The 24,660-nt window shown below is 37.4% G+C and overlaps 1 protein-coding gene across 12 annotated transcripts in view; it reads right to left on the bottom strand.

Moving 5' to 3' along the window:
• LOC106082501 (CUGBP Elav-like family member 4) overlaps positions 1-24,660 on the bottom strand; it is a 1,058,181-nt gene that overhangs the window by 579,274 nt on the left and 454,247 nt on the right. Inside the window, exon 1 of one of the 12 annotated variants that reach the window (XM_059360265.1) lies at positions 6,732-6,750. The exons of the other annotated variants lie outside the window; for them this stretch is intronic. Coding sequence (XP_059216248.1) covers positions 6,732-6,735 — 4 coding nt within the window. The 5' untranslated portion in view covers positions 6,736-6,750. Of the gene's footprint in view, positions 1-6,731; positions 6,751-24,660 lie in introns of those variants that run through there. 12 annotated transcript variants of the gene reach the window in all.

The following is a 24,660-nucleotide window of genomic DNA, read 5'->3' as shown; positions in this document are numbered from 1 at the left end:
ACTACAAGGGAATGAATGTTGGAGACCGTAGTAGAAGTCAATGTGTAAGATTTCTGCCAAATCGAATAGGAATTGCCCCATTTAGGGGCTTAAAAAGTAAAATACGGAGATCGTTTTATGGGGGAGTTATAGACCGTTATAGGTTATAGACCGATTCAGACCATATTGGACACGTATGTTGAAGGTAATGGAAAAAGTCGTTGTACAAAATTTCACACAAATCAGATAGTAATTGCGCCTTATAGAGGCTCAAGAAGTCAATATCCCAAATCGGTTTATAGAATGTACATTTTATTTTTATTCTTAGAAAGAAGTAATATTTATTAGCGACTATGTGTATAACGTCTGTCGCATAAACTTTAAATTTTAATTAATGATATTCATTTAATAAAAGTTGCCGATAATTATAAGCCATTCGTAAATAAGTTGTTAGCTTATCCCAATTTCCCACTTCAATTCCGTCTAGTATATGGAGTACTTCTACGAAGCTCAATGATGCTTTACTAAAGGCGGCCAATCTAAATTCTCTTAGAACCGGACAAATTCCAAGGAAATGGTCCAAAGTTTCTGTTTCTCTTAGGTTGCAAAGCTTACACATTTTTTCCGACTCATTCTCTTCAAAGTTATTGTAACCCAGGGATATCATTCCACTGCGAGCTTTAAATATCCAAGTAATATTTTCTGATGTGTATCGCTCATTAAGATAGAGATAGGCTTTGTTCGGGTCCAGGTATTTATATATTCTTTGTTGGCTTTCCGTTTTTCTGTGAATCCTATTTTGATAGAGGTTCAGTTTTAAGCTGTTTATAAGTTTCTTGGTAAAGTCATACCATAGGCTTGATGAAGGAAATGCTTCAGGCCATTGAATATCCATACTTGCAGCTAAGGATTTCAGTTCTTTTACCCAGAAGACATTTCTGCGTAATGCAATATTGGATAGCTGGTTTGGCAATCTAGCGCCCGAATGCTGAAACAGAGTTTTTCCTATATATTTTAAGTGCAGTCCCAGGGTATATATATGTGTATCCTCTACCTCCGTTTCTAGCATGAGTACGTAGTTTGGAGTACAAACTGGTAGTTTTAAAATCCTTTTTAAGAAATAACGTTGCAAGGAGTCAACTTCTTCGAAATGACAGAACCCCCAAACTTGGGCAGCGTAGGTTTGAATGGATCTGCAAACCGCTAAAAACAATTTCCATTTTGCGTTCATATTTATGTCTGTTCTGCCTACAAAGTTTTTCCATGTTGCGTTTATTGCAATTTTTGCTTGGTTGTTCCGATTTTGGATATGTTTAGTAAATGTCATCTTTGGTGTGAATATTACCCCTAAATATTTATATTCATTTGTAATTTTAATTACGTTTCCATTAAATTTCCATTTTTCGTGTTTGGCTAGTCTGCCTCCATTCCTGAAAACCATAATTTCCGATTTTGATAGGTTCACTTCCAGGTTCCAGGTATTACAGTATATTTCTAGGTTGTGTATCATATTCTGTAATACATGGACGTCGTCTGCTAGCAACACAATGTCATCAGCGTATAGTAGGAGCCGTAGGTTCAAATTTTCGACAAAAATTCCGCCTTCAAGGTATTCATACAGGTCATTGATATAAAGAGAGAATAGTAATGGTGACAGTAAGCATCCTTGTTTCACTCCTTTAGTAGTATCAAAGTATTCAGATAATTCATAACCGTCCCAAGCTGCCGATTGCGTTTTATTATAGATTGATTCTATCATAGATACCATTTTGTGGGACACACCCAACTGAAAGAGTTTGTAGATTAGTGCTTGCCTGGATATATTGTCAAACGCCGCTTTAAAATCTACGAAGAAGGCATAAACTTTTCTTTTTTCCCCCAGCTTTAGACTAATGACAGTTGAAAGGTTATATATGTTGTCAACCGTTGAATATTTCTTACGGAATCCTGCTTGAAACTCAGTCAGAATCCCATATTTTTCAACCCAATTATACAAGCGTTCGTTCAGAACTCCCATAAATATTTTGGCTACACAGTTCATAAAGGATATGCCTCTATAATTTGACGGATCATTGCTATCTCCTTTTTTATATATTGGATAAATGATCGTTTTTGTAAATGTTGGATCAGCTGTTCCTTCTGTGTATATTTTATTATATATTCTAAGCAGTTGTTTGTGCAGCTGTTCCGTACCATTAACGAAGAATTCATACGGCACTCTGTCTTCGCCAGGAGCCTTATTAATCTTCACATTTTGTAGTATCTTTTTCAACTCTGACATCATTATTGGTCCATCTAAATCCAAGTCTTCCGTAAATGTTGGTGCGTAATATATAACGGCATTTTTTTGTACTGAATTTAATAAATTTTCAAAATAGCGTTTAAAAATATTTGATGTAAGGGCAGATCCTGCTTGATTATAGTGGCAACGTATTTCCCTGGCGACTTTCCACCAATCTTTTGAGTTTGTAACATAATTTAATCTACTTGCCATTTCATTATAATAATCGGCTCTACTGTTATTGCATACTATCTTGTAATGATTTTGCGCTGACAGATATCTTTTTCGGTCTTCTGAATCTTTTGTTTTTCTGTACACGTTTAATAATTGAAAGCTTTTTATTCTTGCCTTGTTGCAATTGTTATTATACCACTTACATTTCGGCTCAAATGAGTATAATTCAGTCGATGGCACAGAAGATAGTTGGATTAATTTACAGACATCGGTTAGACCTATTTCTTCGTTTGTGGATAAGCTACAATCAAAATTTTCATTTAGAGAACTTTGGTATTGAATTTTTCTACTATCTTTCCAAATTAGTTTTGGTAGCAAGTTCATCTTTTTTGCCTTTTCCATTTGCATATTCAGTTTTAGGTTTATAGGAAAATGATCGGACCACACCTTATCATCGACAACAAATTCATTAACAATATCCAACGTTTCTTTAGATACAGCACATATATCGTTTACCGATTCCCCCATTGTGCTAACATATGTGCATTTTCCGTCCTCGTCGCCTTTGGTTACACCATTTAATACGAATATATTGTAATCGTTGCAGAATTGTATAAATTGTTTACCTTTTTGATTTATAATCTTATCTTTCGATTTTCTGACTTCATAACCGGCATAAAAGTTTTCAGTGTAAAATTCTCCTATATCCTGCCGCAGCTCTCCAATTCTAACATTTAGATCTCCCATTATTACAGCATTTGGTACTTCAACATCTTGAAATATCTGTTTTAGCCGCCTAAAATCAATATCCCAGCTAACCGGTCTTAAATATTGGGGAATTATAGTAATGGTATTGTGCTTGTTGAACAATTTAATAGTGAGATCTTCATTCTCATTGACTTCATGCGATATTCCAAAATCTTTTAGATTTTTACTTATACCAAGTATGCTTCCTCCAATAGCTCTACCAAATCTGTGTATTCGTATAGCAGGTTTGAAAAACAAATGAAATCCATTGAAGTAAGACCTTGCCCTTTCTGTTTTTTCTTTTTCTAGATGAGTTTCTTGTAATAAAAATATTTCGAACTGCTTAATGTATTGGAAAAATGTAGGGAATAAATATTTATTTTCAATCCCATTTATATTATATGCCACAATTGATAAGGTTTTAGAATTTTCTTCCGTAGTGGGTACTTTTAGTTTTTTGAAAATAAATTTTGACTTAGTTGATTAAAGTTGATGTTAATTGATTTGATATTTTCTCCATATAGTTTAACTAGCTCCTCTTCTCCATTTGAATTACCACATATAAGCTTATTTTCGTTATTCCATTTGAACCAAATATTATTTATTTTGAGTTTATCATCTCTTACTAAAATCTTATATTGCTTGCTAACTGCTAATATTTGTTTCCTTAGTCCCAGGAATGCTTTCTTTTGTTGCTGTCTTTTTGGTATCAAGTCTCGTTCAACTGATATGTTTGTGCCAGCCAAATTTTTAGTGTTGCGAAAAACTTCATCTATAGCTTGTGGGGTACCTAGTTCCACTAGCACTGCCATTTTTCCATTACGTTCAAAAACTTTACGCACATTTGATATATCCGCTGTTATCTTTAATGTTTCCCTGAAAAGTTTTCTAACTTCATCCATAGGTTTGGTAGCAGAAATTAATCCTTTTATAAATATTTTATTGGACCTTATTTGATTTTGTAACCATGTGATGTCTTTTTTTTGTTCTGCATTTTCCTTTTTTACCTTATTAAGCTCCTCCCGCAGGTTTTGATTCTCCGCTTTTAATGAATTTATTTCTGATCCTATAGAAGTGATTTCTTGTTTTATATCTTCCAAATCAGATTTTGTTGGGAGCATTTTAAGCTTGTCATCTAAATTATTATTAATAGTATCTTTGATCAGATCAATTAATTCACTTGACTCCATATTTGGTTTGGCTGTTTGTAAGTTTTCCGGCGATGTTATTTCAGTACATTTCCTCTTGGGTGTTTGAATGGTACTTGGCATAGCTTCGAACCCTGCACTACCTTTTTGCATTTACTTATCGATAACTTTCGTTTGGTTTATCGATTATGTGTCATCCGTAAGTTCGTTAGACAAGGGCAGCAGATATATTTTATTTGTTCTGGATTGTTTTTGTTTATTCGGAGTTTTTGATTTTGAGTGAAATTGTTCCAAACAAAAATCAATAAAATAATAATAAAATGTTCGCTCACCGGAGCCCTGGTGTTAAAAAACTTTGTTCGGATGTTGTGGTGTGGTTTCCCTGCTTCAGTTTGATGTATGAATTGATGAGGAGTTTGTGCTATATTCCAAGATTTTTGGTGTATAATGGGAGCCCGTTCTACATGCGACCGTCTGCAACTTTTACAACAACGCCAAAACCGGTTTATATGGCAGCGGTTATATGGCAGCTAAATCAAGCTATAGACCGATTTGAACCGTCATGCAAAATTTTAACCAAATCGGATAGGAATTGCGTCCTTTAGTAGGTCAAAAATTCAAGATTCAAGATCGGTTTATAAGGCAGCTATATCAGGTTGTGGACCGATTTTAACCATACTTTGCAGAGTTGTTGAAAGTCATAATGGAACACGTCGTGCAATTTCAGCCAAATCAGATAGGAATTGCGTCCTCTAGAGGCTCAAGAAATCAAGACCGATTTCAAACATACTTAACACACTTGTGAGAAATTATAACAAAACTCCTAGTGCAAAATTTCAGTCAAATCGGATAAAAATTTCGCCCTTTAGTGGCTCAAGAAGTCAAAACCCAAGATCGGTTCATATGGCAGCTATATGAAAACTTGGACTGATATGGCCCATTTACAATCCCAACCGACCTACGCCTATAAAAAGTATTAGCGCAAAATTTGAAGTGGCTAGCTTTACTCCTTCGAAAGTTAACGTGCTTTCAACGGACAGACGGACGTACGGACGGACGGACAGACGGTCGGACAGACGGACGGACATGCCTAGATCGACATACAATGTCATGACGATCAGGAGAAAATATACTTTATGGGGTCTGAGACGAATATTTCGAGGAGTTACAAACAGAATAACGAAATTAGTATACCCCTATCCTATCGTGGAAGGTATACAAATGAGTTTTAAAGAATTTTTCGAAATCGTTTTAAAAGTCTTAATTTAATTTTGTACCCTCTTTACTATTTTCGTCATTCCGTCTGTTAAGTTATGTGTGAATGTCGGTTTAGATTGTTAATGGACCATAACGGTCCATGTTTTTATATAGCTGGCTTATAAGCCGCTGTCAAAAAGGGGCATCCCAGAAAAGATCGTGACACTAATTAGAAAGCTGTATAGGAGTGCTGAAGTTTCAGTCCATTTCAATGGAAAGGAGAGCCGCCCTTTCGATGAAGGAGTCAAGCAGGGGTGCATCCTTTCGCAATCGCGACAAATGCTGAAGCACGCTACGGAATTCGCTGGGGTATAAACGACTTCCCCGGATGATATTTGCCTCATTGCGCATTGCGTTGAGCACATAAAGACAAAATTGGAAGGCTTGAATGGAAATGCGGCCAAAATAAGCCCAGTTTGATGAGGATACGAACAAAAAATCGGACACCGCTCACTATAAACGGCCATGCCATTGAAGGCGTTGACAACTCTTCCTTTCATTTGAGTCCTATATTGTCGTTATCGTCCAATATGGCTATTTAAGGGGGTTTTGGGTCGGGGCGGGCCCCATAGGTACCTGGACCCAATGTTTATTATCAAATTAATACTCTACTCTCCAACGCCTTTAATTTCAGTCCTATATTGTTCCGATCGATCATTATTTATTTTTAGATGATGCTATTGCGATAAGGGTGGGGATCAGCCCCCTAACGATATCAACGAATTCTATAGCCTATTGCTCCTTTCAGACCATATTCGTAATCTAATCCCTAATATCTTTCATTTGAGTCTTATATTTGAGGGGCTTTAGGGCTCGGGGCGACCCCCTAATTATCTGGACCCAATTTGTAATATCAAGTTATTGCTCTACTCTCGAATACCTTTCATTTGGGCCACATACTGTCGTAATCGGTCTACTTTTATTTTTGGGAAGTGCTTCCGATATTAAAAAATTTTATAGCCTATTATTTCCAATCCATTTTACACAATCTGAGAAAATTTCAAGAAAATTGGTTCAGCCGTTTTCGAGTCTATTCGGAACAAACAAACAAACAGACAGACAAACAAACACACTGAGTTTAATATAATGAATAGATAATACCCAAAAAAAGGTATTTATTGGGTAAATATCCAATAAATACTCACGCATTGGTAATTTACCCTGTAAAATCCCATCTCTACAAATTGGTCACAAGGGTTCACATGTGAGTTTTTGATTTGACTTCTGGAGATCTTTGAAGCTTCTACTTTTTTCCGATTGGGCTGAAGTATTGCACGTCAAGAATTTTTATACCACTCACACCGAATCCCTTCCAGATATCTATGCAAATCCAAATTTCCCCAAGAACATTCTATTGAGGAACAGGGGCAAACTAATCACATATCAGTAAGTTCTGTCCAATTCAAATTTTAGCGCAATCATAAGAGGACACCTTTACACAGCCGAGATCGAACAGCGTGCCGCAGCGGGACTCCTAATTAGGGTCTAATTTTTACATGGCTTGTATTATTTCACTAATGTCGCCAGCATTAGGAGGGGAGACCACAGAAAGATATAGTTCTTATTTAAACCTATTCCGATTTGAATTTGATGCCTTTAAAAATAATATTGGTAATGTTTTTGTCATCACAAAATACGAAGAATTTAAAAATTCTGGCGTGTTCTCCATGAATTCTCATTTGATATCTTACATTTTATTTTTATACCCTCCACCATAGGATGGGGGGTATACTAATTTCGTCATTCTGTTTGTAACTCCTCGAAATATTCGTCTAAGACCCCATCAAGTATATATATTCTTGATCGTCATGACATTTTAAGTCGATCTAGCCATGTCCGTTCGTCTGTCCGTCCGTCCGTCTGTCTGCCGAAACCACGCTAACTTCCGAAGGAGTAAAGTTAACCGCTTGAAATTTTGCACAAATACTTCTTATTAGTGTAGGTCAGTTGGGATTGGAAACGGGCTATATCGGTCGATGCTTCGATATAGCTGCTATATAAACCGATCTTGGTTCTTGACTTCTTGAGCCACTAGAGGTTAAAATTCTTATCCGATTTGGCTGAAATTTGGCATAATGTTCTATTATGGCTTACAACAACTGTGCTAAGTATGGTTTACATCGGTCCGTAACTTAATATAGCTGCCATATAAACCGATCTTGAATCTTGACTTCTTGAGTCACTAGAGGCCGTAATTATTATCCAATTTGGCTAAAATTGGCGTGTCACGTGTTTTGTTATGACTTCTAACAACTGTGCTAAATATGGTTCAAATCGATCCATAACCTGGTATAGCTGCCATATAAACCGATCTGGGATCTTAACTTCTTGAGCCTCCAGGAGGCGTAATTATTATCCGATTTAGCTGAAATTTTATACCACGGCTTTTCATGACATGACCTTCAACATACCTGTTAAATATGGTCCGAATCGGTCTATAGCCTGATACAGCTCCCAACCGGTCTCTCTGTTTTACTTCTTGAGCCCCTAAAGGGCGCAATTCTTACTCGAATTGGCTAAAATTATACACAATGACTTCGACTATGTTCTGCATGACTTGTTTGTATTCTCTTGTAGATTTTTGGGGCTACAACAAGACCTCCAGCAAAAAAAAAAAAGCAAAATCTATTATAAAAAAAATTAATTTTCGCATAAATTTCAAAATCTTCATTACCATTTCAGAATGCCAGCCAAATGGCCTTGAACTATGTCTTGGATTCTTCTTTTATGCCAGGTATCCTTGTGAAATCCTTTTAGATATTCCTCCCCCGTTTTGCGTTGAAAATTCCATGGCAGTAATAAAAATTTATGGACGTTTACTTTTATCTCGAACAATATTTTCATATTATTTTACACCTTTTCGCTTAATTTATCATGCAGACGGTCCTCTTGTTGAAGCGCTAACATAGAAATATAAAATGAAAGTAAAGGAAAAAAAAAAACCAAAAATATCTTGACAGATATTGGCCTCATGTATACATATTGAGAAGAAGGACCAAGGTGAAATAATAGGAATCATGTTGCCACTGGCCAATCAAGAAAAAACGCTCTGCTTATTGCCCTTCTTTTCAGCACACCTACAGAAATAGAAAATAAGGGCCTTAAAAAAGGAAATAACGGCAACTCTGTTTGTGCATAGTTGCCAAAGGATATCTTTGAAAGTATGTTCGTCTGTATGTGTGTTTGTTGTTCTAAATATATGACTGAGGGTAATAGTCACGTGTTCACATTGTACGCCCCTGTATACTTTACCATTTGAAAGATTATTGCATTTATTCGCCAAACACTGCCAAACAAAGTTTCCCCGCTACTATTTTGTAAAGCTGTAAATGCCAAGCGGTAAATGTGAGGAAAGATATTTTTGAACATGTTTCAAACGTTTATCATTCTCGAAATGAGGTTGGCATGGTGGTAACGAAGTTGTAAGTAAAAAGTACATTCATTGTAAAGGTAAGTTCATGTGTGTGTCTGTGTGTGCTAGAGAATGAATGTCATGGCCAAACACATGAGAACTCTCCCTCTTCCTTGCTTTCAGGATATAATGGTAAGTAATAGTAATGCAACGTGGCTTTTTATTCGCAAGTTGTTAGGTCCTTATTCCTCTGGAGTTTTTGCTTTCTATATTTATTAGATTGCCAACAATTTTAGCCTTTTTCTCTGAAGGTAAGAGAGGATATTTTACAACATTGGATTGTATGATTTTTGAGGGTGAGCGAAGAAATGGAAAATAAAATAAACTTCTGTAAGAAAAAATTGTTTTGCCCAAATATTCGATGGTTTTGGGATTTATAGGAACATTTTATGATTCTTGATTCCCCTTTAACTCATTTTTAAAAAGTTCATGCCTTTGAAACTTTGTACTTTGTATTTAAAAAGTTTTTCTTTAGCTTCTTTCATTGGTAGTTTTTAGAGAAAAAAAAACATAGAAGAATAAAAGGCGTGCTGACTAATTGAGTGTAAAAGAAATATCACCGGAATAGAAGGACAATACAACAGGTTCAGAGAACATGGAGCGATGAAGACCACGCCCACTAAGGCACTGGAGACTGGAAGAAGTGCAACATAAGGACAATATAACAGGTTCAGAGAACATGTTGTCTTGACAAAGGCGGAGCGATGAGGACCACGCCCACTACGGCACTGGAGACTATTCTAGATATACGACCCATTGACATACAGCCACTGCGGCTTTGAGACTTAAGGAGATGGGAGAATGAATTGAGATGGGGAATAATCGACGGCGACGATAGGAAACCTGGAAGGAAAGGAAGAGGTTTCCGATCAGATACCTGAGATGAACTTTGAGGTCGAGTGCGAGGCACTGCTGCCAGCGGCACAGTCTTGGATTGATGGAACCCTAATATTACCATCCGAAAGATCATGTTACACGGATGGATCAAAGCTAGGGGACAGAGTGTAATTGGGGTTTACATTGAGAACCCATGGACTGAGATCTGTTTTAGACTGCCTGGCCATAATACGGTCTTGCAGGCGGTGATCCGGGCGATCACGGGGTGCATGAGGTGGTGTGGTGCTAACGCGAGGACGTCGAGTGTGAACATCTTTACGGACAGTATAACAACCAAAATGGTAAGATCACGAACAGACTTGGAATGTATGAAGGAGATTAACGTCTTTCTAAGGATGGCAAAATCCGCATCGTTTGGGCGCCGGGCCATAACATAGTAAGAGGGAATGAAAGGCCAGACGATTTGGCGGTGAAGGCCAAAGAACTGCCGTCAATAAACTTGGTTACCCCGAAGCCTTTCGGGTCGACACAGTCCGAGTTAAGGACGTAGGCGACGAATGCACTTGCAACACTGTGGAACAGCGAAATGGTAGGTAGGACGGTGAAAATCCTATAGGTGGATCCAGATCGTAAGAAGACGAGGCTTTTACTGAAAGGAAGTATTAAGGAGGTCTATTGGTATCATAACGGGATACATAGGACTACGAGCTAACTTATGTAAAATCGGTACGGCAAGTGGTAGCATGTGTAGGGCATGCGGAGAAGGCGATAAGACGTTCTTTGTCATTGCCCGGTTTTTGTGTCTAAAAGATACCGACACTTAGGTGGGAACACAATACCAGACATGAACGACGCCCATAAGCGTGGCATGGAAAACAATTAAGGATTTTGTAAGTAGCACGGAATTCCTAACTTAGATTTTCTTTTTCATGCCAATTACTGGCTTAGGTATATGTCCATAGTGACATGGGGCCGATTAATATCCGCACCCTCTTTTCAACCTAATCTAACCTAAGTCTTATCAGAAATTTTTTAATCACATTTTAATACCAACCACGGAAGGATGGGGGTATATTCATTTTGCCATTCCGTTTGCAATACATCGAAATATCCATTTCCGACCCTATAAAGTATATATATTCTTGATCGATCTGAAACTTTGCATTGATCCTTTTTTTTTTTTGTTCATAAGCAGGTTAAGTTCGAAGATTGACTGTATCGGGATATTTTTTAATATAGCCCCCATATAGGCCGATCCGCCGATTAAAGTCTTAGGCCCGATTTTGCTGAAATTTGGGACAGGGAGTTGTGTTAGGCCAGTCGACATCCTTCTTCAATTTGGTTCCGATAGGTTCAGATTTGGATATAGCTGGCATATAAACCGATCTCTCGATTTAAGGTCTTGGGCCCAGAAAAGGCGCATTTATTGTCCGATTGTGCCAAAATTTGGGACAGTGAGTTGTGTTGGCCCTTCTACATCCTCTTCAATTTGAACCAGATAGGTCTAGATTTGGATATAGCCCCCATATAGACCGATCCGCCGATTTAAGGTCTTGGGCCGATTTAAGGTCGAAAGCCCCAACACAACAGTGAGTTGTGTTTGGGGCTTTCGACCTATGAAAGTCGACAATTGAACCCTCAAAAAATTTAGAATCAAAAAACAGACCTGTCGCTGTCATCACTTAATAACGCACGGATGATGAGCCACGTATGTAATTTTAAATTTAACAAAATCACAGAAAAAAATGGAATATGAGAAAAATTTAATAAGCCGTTTTTATACCCACCACCAAAGGTAAGTATATTCATTTTGTCATTCCACTTGCAAGACATCCAAATATCGATTTCCGACTCTATAAGATATATATTGTTGATCGTCGTAAAACTCTAATACCATTTACCCATGCCCGTCCGTCTGTGAAATCAGATTTAGATATAGCTGCCATATAGACCGATCTCTCGATTTAAGGTTTTGGGTCCATAAAAGGCGCATTTATTATCCGATTTTGTAGAAATTTGGGACAGTGATTTGTCTAAGGCCCTTCGACACCCTTCTTTAATTTGGCCCAGATCGGTTCAGATTTAGATATAGCTGCCATATGTTGATATGGCAGCTATATAAATCGATCTCTCGATTTAAAGTCTCGGCCCCATAGAATGCACATTTATAATTCGATTTCGCTGAAATTTGACACAGTGACTAATGTTAGGCTTTCGACATCCGTGTCGTATATGATTCGCATCGGTCTAAATTTGGATATAGCTACCAAATCTAAATCTACAAAATTGGACAATGACTTGTACTTATTAGACCACTTAATGTCCGTGCCGAATGATGAAAGGTGGTTAACAAAGGTGGCCCGGCCGAACTCAACGCCTTTTTACTTGTTTTAAATGAAATCGTGTGTTGCTGATGTCGCTGAATATCGTGAGGTAAATTATTCTAAACACGTGCGTTTCTCATATAAAACTGTCGTTCTAATAGTTATTAACTTTCTTCCTCGACCAAATTGAGTAATTCTCAGCCTCTTCAACTTATATCTGGGTTTCTTTTTCACAATAACCTTATGTTAAAATATTGATGATCTGGTGTTTAGAAGATTGTTGAAACTAAGTCAAAATAAAAAATCTACATATTGCAAAACATGCTGGGTACTTTTTAAACCATATACATAACTGACTATGCTGTTACATGACACAACATTCAATTTGCGGAGGCTCGAAAAATCGCAATTTGAAAAAGTTCACAACCAAATAACAGACTGTAACTAGGAATGTTTCCGCCAGAAGAATTCGGATAGTCATGGGTGTAAACGACGGCAACTTTAGCATAATCGGACCAGCTCAAAGAACAGTTAAAAACCTCGCCTTAGTTCTTCTCACCTCACACACCAAATGTTCTAAAGTCCCTTCTTCCTCGACGTCCTCACAGTTTCTGCAGGAGTAATTAACTTCAGTAAGCAGTAAAGCTCTTCAACTCTAGATAAGGCCAAGTAATCTTGGAGTGAAGACTAATCCTACATGTCGCTAGAGACATGCCCACGGATTCTAATTCACTGGAATACTTACGTTAGTTCCTCGTTTCGCAAGCTCGTCTGCTCTTCAATTCCCTGGAATATTTATTGTCTGGTCAATTTTTAGCTATTCAGCCATCTCGTTGTGAGATCTGCCAGAGGCAAGTGCAGTCTTTGAATTAGTTCCTCGTTACGCAAGCTCGTCTGCTCTTCAATTCCCTGGGATATCTCTGGTCTGGTCAATTTTGAACTATTGCCATCTCGTTGAGAGATTTGCCAGAGGCAAGGGCAGTTTTTGAATACAGTGATATATTCCCCAGATATTTAATAGCTGCCTGGCAGAAGATTTGTATACCAATCGTCGTTATTACATTGTCTTTGACCATTCCACCACTTCTTTAATTGCAAGGATCTCCACTTGATACACACTACAGTGGTCGGGTAAACTCTTCGATATGACCAGTCGTAATTGTTCAGAGTACACCCCGTCGTCTAGCACGTCTGGCCGTCTAGATACAGCCGTCTAAACCAACTCTATTAAAGTCTATGTTACTTCTTTAACCAGACATATTGTAGTTCCAACCGATTCTAACAGGAATATTAATCCCACTGTTCAAAATTTCAGTGAAGTCGGAAAATATATGAGCCTGTTATCGAATAAACACTCAATACCGCGAGATCCGCAGCAATGGCAGCTTAGTACAAATCTGCTTCGATCGAAATAACATAAAATGTGAATGTGGATAGGATAAATACAACTCACTCTGTTAAATTTGGATGAAATCGAATAATAAATGCTCCTATTATGGACTTAAGACCCTAAATATTTATATGGAGGATCTAAATTAAGCGAAATCGCCTTTTATGGGGTTAAGCCCTAATATTGGTAGATCGGCACACATCTAAATATTGTCCGATTTCGCCTGCAAAAAAAAACAAAACCTGGGTATGGAAGATATAAGGGTCTGTAGCAAATTTCAGAGCAATATATCAGATTTTTAAGGCTGTATCGCTGTATAACAACTGAAGAATACACACACGGAGAGACACACGGTTACTGTTAAATCGTCTTAGGTTTTCTTGTAGACTTTTAAGATAATTTAGAAGATATGGCAACACTACGCAGCAAACAGCAATTAGAGTGTTCGCGTACACAAAAGTTTGCACAAACTTTTATGGAGAGTCATTCGTTTTGTAGTAAAAGAGTGTGTGAGAGTGAGAAACATTTGGAGAGTTTTGTAAATGAAAGGTTGCAAACTTCTTCTGGTTGTTTTCCTACGCAGAAGATTATTAATTTTTGAAAATTGTTATTGGCAAATTGTGACTGGACTTATGCTAACACACCATTATACTATGCAGCAATCAGTAAACAAAACACAGCTGTATTTAACGGGATGATTAGTTTCTAACCGGCATCGATCTGCCGGTTAAGGATTAACGTAAGGATAAGCAATACGCATATATTAACCATATTCCTTAAACCAGAAGAATAACGATACGATAAATTGTAACCGGAGAAGGAGAAATCTGGCCTAAAAATTTTAACAGGATCAAGAATATATGCGAGTATACACTTGAATCGGAAATTGATATTTCGATGCGTTGGAAATGAAATGACGAAATGAATTTTGCCCCCATCCTATGGTGGTGGGTATATAAATGATATATGTTTAAAAACATTTCTTTTGTTCTTAAAAATAAGTTATATTGCATGAAGTCGAAGTCGAGCAAATTTTTTCGCAGCAGAATTCTCCAACACCCACTCCGACTCCGAGACTCTTACTATGATTCCGCAACCCTGATTGTAAAGTACTTTTCATCAAATACCGGCTCAGGCAATCTAATCCACACTGCTGGGAACATTGGATATTGTATCAAGGATAACAGAGTGTTCGTAGCCGCCATATGATCCCAGAGAAAGCTCCCTTTGCCTCACAACAGCGGGAGCAGCAATTTGTCCAGCCTACATGTCCAGAGACAAAAGGTGTAGTATTAAACTTAGTGCATCAGATAATGTCGTCCTCAGCACGGCTGTTATGCACAAACAAGCCATGCATTAGATCCAGCTGAGTATTGAACAGTAGGTGGAATTTTGAAGCGCTGACCACCAGACCACAACACTATATAGCAACTATATAGCAACAACTAAAATATACACCCAGTGCATGACACGCGGTTTAGATCCACAATTTACGCTAATGGCTCTCTTGCAGGTATAAAGGGCAAGAGTATCTGGCACTTTCTAAAATTCAATTTCCTTTCTAGCAAAACACCCAGGTATTATGCACTTTCAGTAAATGAAACATTCTCTCCTCCCAAGAGTACAGACCTAACTTTGGGTAACTTGTAAGAAAATTCTAAGAAAAAAAAAACGAATAGAGATATCCTTATTACTTTTATAGCCACAACCGAAGGATGTAGGTATATTCATTTTGTCATTTCGTTTGCAACACATCGAAATATCCATTTCCGACCCTATAAAGTATATATATTCTTGTTCGTCGTAAAAATCTTAGACGATCTAGCCATGTCCGTCCATCTGTCCGTTCAGTCTTTAAAAATATAGATATTGAGCTGAAACTCTTCACAGATTCTTTTTTTGTCCTTAGGCAGGTTAAGTTCGAAGATGGGCTATATCGGATTATATCTTGATATAGCCCTTAAATAGACCGATCCGCCGATTTAAGGCCCATAAAAGCCACATTTATCATACGATTTTGCTGAAATTTGGGAGAGTGAGTTGTGTTTTGGCCACTGGCAATCGGTCCACATTTGGATATAGCTTCCATATAAACCAGTCCGCCGATTTAAGGTCTTGGGCCCATAAAAGGCGCAGTTATTGTGCGATTTCGCCAAAATTTGGGACAATGTGTTAGGCTGTGTTAGGCTTTTCGAAATTTTTCTGCGATTTGGCCCAAATCGGTCCAGATTTGGATAAAGCTGTGTTAGGCTTTTCGAAATTTTTCTGCGATTTGGCCCAAATCGGTCCAGATTTGGATAAAGCTGCCATATTAACCGATCTCTCGATTTATGGTTTTGGGCCCATAAGATGCGCATTTATTGTCTGATGTCGCCGAGATTTGGGACAGTGATCGCTTTGAGACCGATCTCTCGATTTAAGGTCTTCGGCTCATAAAAGTCGCATTTATTGTCCGATTTCGCTGAAATTTGGGACAGTGAGTTGTGTTAGGCCCTTCGACAACTTTCTTTATTTTGGCTCATATCGGTTCAGATTTGGATATAGCTGCCATATAGATCGATCTCTCGATTTATGATCTTAGCCCCATAAAAGTCGCATTTATTATTTGATTTCGCTGAAATTTGACACAGTGATTTATGTTAGGCTTTTTGACATCCGTGTCGTATGTGGTTCCGATCGGTCTATATTTTTTTTACAAAAATCTCAAAAATTCACACTTTCGAGATGGGCTTAATGATCGGAAATTTTTATACAATGGAAAAATGAAATCCACAGTAAATACACCACACCACACCAACCTTGAAGCGTTTTGACCCCTTGCTAAGGGGGGTCATCGCCAGAAAGTTTTAGGTTTTGGGGGCTTCAAGTCTTTTTCCAATAAAGACTTATCAATAAAAATACCTTTTTTGACCAAAAAATGCAATACGTCCACTTTTTCAAACTTTTTGACTTCTAAGTCCGGCCGGGCCTAATCTTATATACCCTCCGCCATGGATCGCTTTTGAAATACATATACTTATGAGCTATATCAAGTTATTGGCCGAAATGGACCGTTCTTGCCGTGGCTGTTAGGAGCCATAGAAAAACACTACCTCCACAATTTCATGCAAATCGAGTAATAATTGCGCCCTCCAGAGGTTCAGAAAGTCAAATTGGGAGATCAGTTTATATGACAGCTATATCAGAATACAGACCGATTTAGACCATATTTGGAACAGTTGTTGAAAGGCATACCAAAACGACATATGCAAAATTTCAACCATATTGGATAATAATTGCGCCCTCTAGCCACGGACGGACATGGCTAGATCGACTTAAAATGTCATAACGATCAAGAATGTATATATATATGGTCTTAGACGCATATTTCAATATGTTACAAATGGAATGACGAAATTAGTATACCCTCAATCCTATGGTGAAGGGTATAAAAACCGAACCACAAATGTCTCCGTAAAAAATATGCAGCCAACTTTGACCAGGATTTCAAAAAACAAAAATTAAAAGTCGAATATCTCCGAAACCCGTTGAAATATTGCATAGCTCATCCAACCATTTTTGAGTACTATTCAGCAAAAACAGAATTTTGGAAATAGGACCACAAATAAAGATTTGACAGCCCGAACAATCTTTCGAAATGGCCCTGCCAAAAGGCGATCAACCACCTAGGGCCTTGAAATTTTGCACATGATCCCGATAACAATTCAATTTCAAAGGATTATCTCTATCCATTCTTAAATGCCTTATTTTTTACTAGTTTTTTCGATTCCATCCCACTGTGCATGGGTTTTAAATTGTTTGAATGTCAAACAATGATACTATTGTATATTCCTTGAGTTTTGCTGATTTTATGTTTCTAACAAAAATTATTGGAACGTAAAAATTAGCATGTATCCATATACCGTTGAACGTTTGTATTCGAATTCTGGCGAGAACATCAGAAAATCTTTCAGCGGTGTTTATCCCCACGTAATGCTTTCGACATTTGTGAGGTACTGTACCATTGGGTATGGCAGCCATGCATAAACTTCTCCACAAAGAGGTGTCGCCCTGCGGCACGCATTCGGACTCGACTACATAAAGAGGGCCCTTTGTTATTGAGCTGCAAACTGGAATCGGACAGCACTCATATCTATGAGTGTTGGTAGACACTAAACCACGTTTTAAGCCAAGTCCAACAAAATTGGAACTTTTTGGTTCTCAAAATGTCAATTGAATGGAATGATTTATATGGGGAGTTAATTTGTATCACTTAACCTAACATGTCAGAATAAAAATATCCCAACCGGTTTGTAGATCTAAACTTTGATGTCTTTGTTCTTCACCTTGCCAAAACTTAATTGATAGAAATTCAATTTCTTAAGAGATTTTGATTGAACGGAGAAAACGTTGTTTTACTATGCATGTGTATCACATTCTTAAATAGAAATTTTGAAGAAATCGTTTTGGTTTCTGTGGTTAGAATACCAATGTATTTACTCAAAAGTTGTTTGTAATCTCCTTCATATTTATATTTCTTAAATTGCTAACTTAATATGGGAATTTTTCAAATGGCAAAAACCAAAGATGAGCTAGCATTTGATTTCCAAAACTCTTTTTGGCAAAAATATTTGTTCAACATTCTTTTGTGGTAAATGTAAGCTTTACAAGCAAATGTGAAAAGTACCACAAAAATATATCTGAACAAAAAAAGAAATATGTATACGTAGTATATTTATTAGGAAGAATTTTTTATTGAATTTTAAAATTATACCACCGAAGCCAAATAAAAGTAAGGAGGCAATGGCCTGCCTTAAAACAACAAACCAATGGTTTTATATATTTTCTTCTCCATAGACCACAACCTCAAACGTGAGGTTGCCTTAAAGCCTAAAAATATGCTCATATTTTATGGCTTGTAAAAATCCTTAATGAATGCCTTAGTTTTCTTTCAACACCTACACTTACATACTGAGAATTGAACCAACCCGAGAGTTTGCTTAACTTCTATTTTTCTCTTCTCCCAAACTAATATAGCAAATAGATATTAGAGACTGCAGAGATACAAACTCATAGAGATATTCACATCCATGGACGTTTTTATAAATGTATACCTTGGAGCAAATTACTTGGAAATTTGATTACATTCAGCAAAAGTTTGATTGTCTTTCATACGTGTAATATGTGGTTTGATTAAGTTTGATTGTGTGGCAAAACGTATTTTTCTTTCCAAGTGTGCTTAAAGAAGTTTTTATTGCTGTTATTACGTCAGGCCTAAAAGCAGCTATGTGAGTATGTGTGCTTTAGTAGTATATGTGTTAAGAAGTAAACTTTTGAGAGATTTTTCTTAAATGGTCTAAGAAAAGTGCGATAGGGATTGTTATTTTATGGAGTTCTCATATATCTTGCGCAAAGCACAAACAATGAAAATAAAAGATAAAAGCTTATGTACGTAATGCAATGTACAGAGAATGAAAATTCATAAAAAGCATGAAAACAATAAACAAAACAACCATAACGAGAAGTAAAATAGAGAGATCAGGAGCTGTATCAGGCTATAGATCGATTCAATCATATTTCACACGTATGTTGAAGGTCATGGGAGAAGCCGTTGTACAAAATTTCAGCCAAATCAGATAAGAACTTCGTCTTCTATTAGGCTTAAAAAGTCAAGATCCCAGATCGGTTTATATATTAGCTCTATCTGGTTATGGACCGAATTGAACCATACTCACTACAGTTTTTTATAGACATAACAAAACACCTCATGCAGAATTCCAGCCAAATCGGATAAGAATTGAGCTCTCTAGTGGCTCAAGAATTCAAGATCCAAACCCGGTTTATATGGCAGCTATATCAGATTATCTACCAAATCGAACCATACTTAGCGCAGTTGTTCGAAGTCATAACGAAACACATCGTCCAAAATTTCAGCCAAATCTGATAATAATTGCGCCCTGTAGAAGCTTACGAAGTCAAGACCCCAGATAGATTTATATGACAGCTATATCAGCTTATGGACCGATTTGTACCGATTGAGCAGTGTTGTTGGAAGTTGTACCAAAACACCTTATTCCAAATTTCAGCAAAATTGGATAAGAATTGCGCCCTCTAGTGGCTCACGAAGTCAAGAACCAACATAGGTTTATATGGCAGCTATATCAAAACATGGACCGATATAGACCATTGACCATCCCAACCGACCTATACTAATAAGAAGTATTTGTGCAAAATTTCAAGCGGCTAGCTTTACTCCTTCGAAAGTAAGCGTGCTTCCGACTGAGAGACGGACGGACGGACGGACATAGCTAGATGGATTTAAAATGTAAAGACGATCGAGAATATTTATTATTTATGGGGTCTAAGAAGAATATATCGAGGAGTTACAAACAGAATGACGAAATTATTATACTCCCCTCCTATGGCGGAGGGTATAAAAACGAGGAAAAAGGCGTTAAGTTCGGCCTAGACGAACTTTATATACCCACCACCTTTGGTATATATGTAAACCACTTTTCGTCATAATCCGGTGAAAAAATCATAATTTAGGACCTCATAGCAGCTATTTGGAAATATGACCTGATTTGTACCAAGTTTGGCACATACATTGAGTGGTCTTATAAGTTCATGTCATTGTTCAATTTTGTAGAACGAAATATTGGTCTTTTTGGTAGCTATATCAAAATATAGACCGATCTGAACCATATACAATGCGGATGTCGAAAAACCGAACATAAGTCACTGTGACAAATTTCTGCAAAATCGGATTATAAATGTGCCCTTTATGGGGCCAAGATTTTAAATCGAGAGATCGGTCTACATGGCAGCTATATCCAAATCTAAACCGATCTGGATCAAGTTTAGGAGGGATATCGAAGGGCCTAACACAACTCACTGTCCCAAATCTCGGCGAAATCGGACAATAAATGCGCCTTTATGGGCCCTAGACTTTAAATCGAGAGATTGATTAATATGGCAGCTATATCCAAATCTGGACCGATCTGACCCAAATTGCAGAAAGATGTCCATGGAACACAACTCACTGTCCCAAATTTCGGCGACATTGGACAATAAATGCGCATTTTATAGGCCCAACACCTTAAATCGAGAGATCGGTCTATATGACTGCTATATCCAAATCTGGACCGATCGAGGTCCAGGAGGATGTCGAGTAGCCTAACACAACTAAAACCTTAAATCGGTGGATCGCTCTATGTGGGGGCTATATCAAGATATAGTGCGATATACCAAATCTTCGAACTTAACCTGCCTATGAACAAAAAAAGTATCTGTGCCAAGTTTCAGCACAATATCTCTATTTCTAAAGACTGTAGCATGTTTTCAACAGAAAGATGGACAGACGGACGGACATGGCTAGATGGTCTTAGATTTTTACAATGATCAGGAATATATATACACTTTATAGGTTCGGAAATGGATATTTCGATGTGTTGCAAACGGTATGACAAAATAACTATACCCCATCCTTGGGTGGTAGGTATAATAAAACAATTATAAAAAAACTTTTTTTTAATGCCCCAAAATCTTTTAATTTTTAAATCTTTAAATGTTTTTAAAATTTTTTCCAAATTAAATATCTTTACTTAGTCCTCAAGATGTTTCTTCCTTAAAACATTGCGTTTCTTTTTTCCATTAGACATTCTTTCTATGGGGTGAAAGTTTTCTTGAGTTACTTTAAAAAAGCATGTTCAAACTTAATTGAAAATAACTTAAGGTTATGTCAATATACTTCACACGCATACACCGTTGCTAAGAGTATATCAACGCACACGCATTACACAAAACGCTTATGGCAAACGCTTTCAATCCAATGCTAACACACATGTTATGGGACAAGCACGCATAGCTACCAACCAAAACAAAAAAGAAGCAGTTAAGAGACCTTTGCCCCAACACCACAAAAAATTCAGATTAAAAAGTAAAAGTCACTCCGAATTTCAATTTAAAACAAATCCCAATGCCTTATATACTCCCAATCACAAACACGTCTAAAATTCACTCGCACACAAACACTTTGTCAAAGTGGCGTGGCGTGGTGTGTCGGCGATAAGGAGAAAAAAACCCTTATCATTTTTTGCCAGCTTTAGATTTTTAAAAAAACTTAGCAGAGCATGGGACACAAGGACATGGAGGCGATGAGAAAGCCCCAAGAGGCGTCAGAAATTCTTTCCTACACCACGCTATGCTTAGAGAACAGCAATATGGAATAAAGTAAATCATATAAGCTCTTACACGCACCCATGGCTCCAAATTGTCACCTACACAGCCAGTGACAGTGACAAAGACAAAAGGCACAAACAAACAAATTCACTTAAAACTTCATACACATACCTATGTGTTCAAGTTGATGTATAAATAAATTAAATCACATAAAAGCTAAAACATCCTTCAAGACAAGGGTAGAATTACCTTGCTTGATAGGGAAAGACAAAATAATAATATAAACAAATTTAGCCTACTTTTAGGATTTTTAGTATACATACTAAAATGCCCAAATGATTTTAGATGACGGAGAATGTTATTTTAAAACAAGTAAAAGCGTGCTAAGTTCGGCCGGGCCGAATCTTATATACCCTCCACCATGGATCGCATTTGTCGAGTTCTTTTCCCGGCATCTCTTCTTAGGCAAAAAAGGATATAAGAAAAGAGTTGCTCTGCTATTTAAACGATATCAAAATATGGTCCGGTTCGGACCACAATTAAATTTCAGCCAATTCGTGTAAGAATTGCGCCCATTGGGGCTCACGAAGTAAAATAGAGAGAACGATTTATATGGGATCTGTATCGGGCTATAGACCGATTCAGACCATAATAAATACGTTTGTTGATGGCCATGAGAGGATCCATCGTACAAAATTTCAGGCATATCGGATAATAATTGCGACCTCTAGAGGTCAAGAAGTCAAGATCCCAGATCGGTTTATATGGCAGCTATATCAGGTTATGAACCGATTTGAACCTTATTTGACACAGTTGTTGAAAGTAAAAATAAAATACATCATGCAAAATTTCAGCCAAATCGGATAGGAATTGCGCCCTCTAGAAGCTCAAGAGATCAAATCCCCAGATCTGTTTATATGACAGCTATATCAGGTTATGAACCGATTTGAACCGTACTTGGCACAGTTGTTGGATATCATAACGAAATACTTCGTGCAAAAATTCATTCAAATCGGATAAGAATTGTGCCCTCTAGAGGGTCAAGAAGTCAAGACCCAAGATCGGTTGATATGGTAGCTATATCAGGTTATGGGCCGATTTGAACCGTACTTGGCACAGTTGTTGGATATCATAACAAAACACGTCGTGCAAAATTTCATCCCAATCGGATAAGAATTGTGCCCTCTAGAGGGTCAAGAAGTCAAGACCCAAGATCGGTTGATATGGTAGCTATATCAGGTTATGGACCGATTTGAACCATACTTGGCACAGTTGTTGGGTATCATAACAAAACACGTCGTGCGAAATTCCATTCCAATCGGATAAGAATTGCGCACTCTAGAGGCTCAAGAAGTCAAGACCCAAGATCGGTTTATATGGCAGCTATATCAGGTTATGGACCGATTTGAACCATACTTGGCACAGTTGTTGGATATCATGGCAAAACACGTCATGCAAAATTTCTTTCCAATCGGATAAGAATTGCGCACTCTACAGGCTCAAGAAGTCAAGACCCAAGATCGGTTTATATGGCAGCTATATCAAAACATGGACCGATATAGCCCATTTACAATACCAACCGACCTACACTAATAAGAAGTATTTGTGCAAAATTTCAAGCGGCTAGCTTTACTCCTTCGGAAGTTAGCGTGCTTTCGACAGACAGACGGACGGACGGACGGACGGACGGACGGACAGACGGACGGACATGGCTAGATCGACATAAAATGTCACGACGATCAAGAATATATATACTTTATGGGGTCTCAGACGAATATTTCGAGTAGTTACAAACAGAATGACGAAATTAGTATACCCCCCATCTTATGGTGGAGGGTATAAAAATACGAAGTAGATTAAGGATATAAAACACATTATAAAAGAAAACTACAATATAAAAAATATTTAAAAAATAAAACTAAACTAATTTAAAACATTAACAAAGTCGATAATATTAACAATATAGAAATAAAAAAAATTAGGATAAAAAACGTATGTTCCGAATCTTATGTACCCTACACCATTGATCGCATTTATTAAGTTCTTGGGCAGGTACCTTTTTATAGGCAAATAATGGATAAGTATTGCTTTGCTATTTGATCTATACTAAGTTATGAACCGATTGGGGCCATACTTGTGCAAAATTTCAGCGAAATCGGCTAGAATTGCCCCCTGTAGTGGCTCAAGAAATAAAATCGGGGGATCTATTAATGAAAGAGGTATAACATATGGATCGATTCGGGCCATATTAAACACGTATATTAAAGGTCATAGAAGAAGTCATTGTACAAACATCGGATAACAATTTCTCCCACTGGCGGCTTAATATATTACTTAAGGGAGTTCGGTTTATATGGGAGCTATATCAGGTTTTGAACCGATGTAGAGAACGGTAAATATGGGAACTGCATCAGGTAATGAACCGATTCGGACCGTACTGCGCTCAATTTTTGAGGGTCATACCAAAACACTTCATGAAAAATTTCAGACAAATCGAATAATAATTGCTCCCTCTTGCGGCTGAAGAAATCAATATCCGAGATCGGTTTACATGGGAGCTATATCAGGTAATGATTCGAACCATACTTGTAAAATGTTAAAACAAAACATTTCATGCAAAATTTCAACCAAATCGGGTAATAATTGCGTCCTCTAGCGGCTCAAGTAGTCAAAATCCGAAAACAGTTTACATGGGAGCTATATCAGGTTACAAACCGATATGAACCGCACTTGGCACAGTTGTTGGAAGTCACAATAAGAACCTGGTGCACAGTTTCAGCCGAATCGGATAAGAATTCCGCCCCAAGAACTCAAGATTCAGGATCGATTTATATGGAAGCTATATCAAAACATGAATAGATACAGCCCGTTTACAACCCCAACGGACTCACACGACTAGGAAGTATTCGTACAAAATTTCAAGCGTCTAGCTTTATTGCTTCGAAAGTTAA

This window comes from Stomoxys calcitrans, chromosome 1 (genome assembly GCF_963082655.1).
Source record: "Stomoxys calcitrans chromosome 1, idStoCalc2.1, whole genome shotgun sequence".
NCBI lineage: Eukaryota > Metazoa > Arthropoda > Insecta > Diptera > Muscidae > Stomoxys > Stomoxys calcitrans.
Note: the sequence above shows the minus strand (reverse complement) of the source record. Positions and strands in the feature narration are given on the sequence as shown.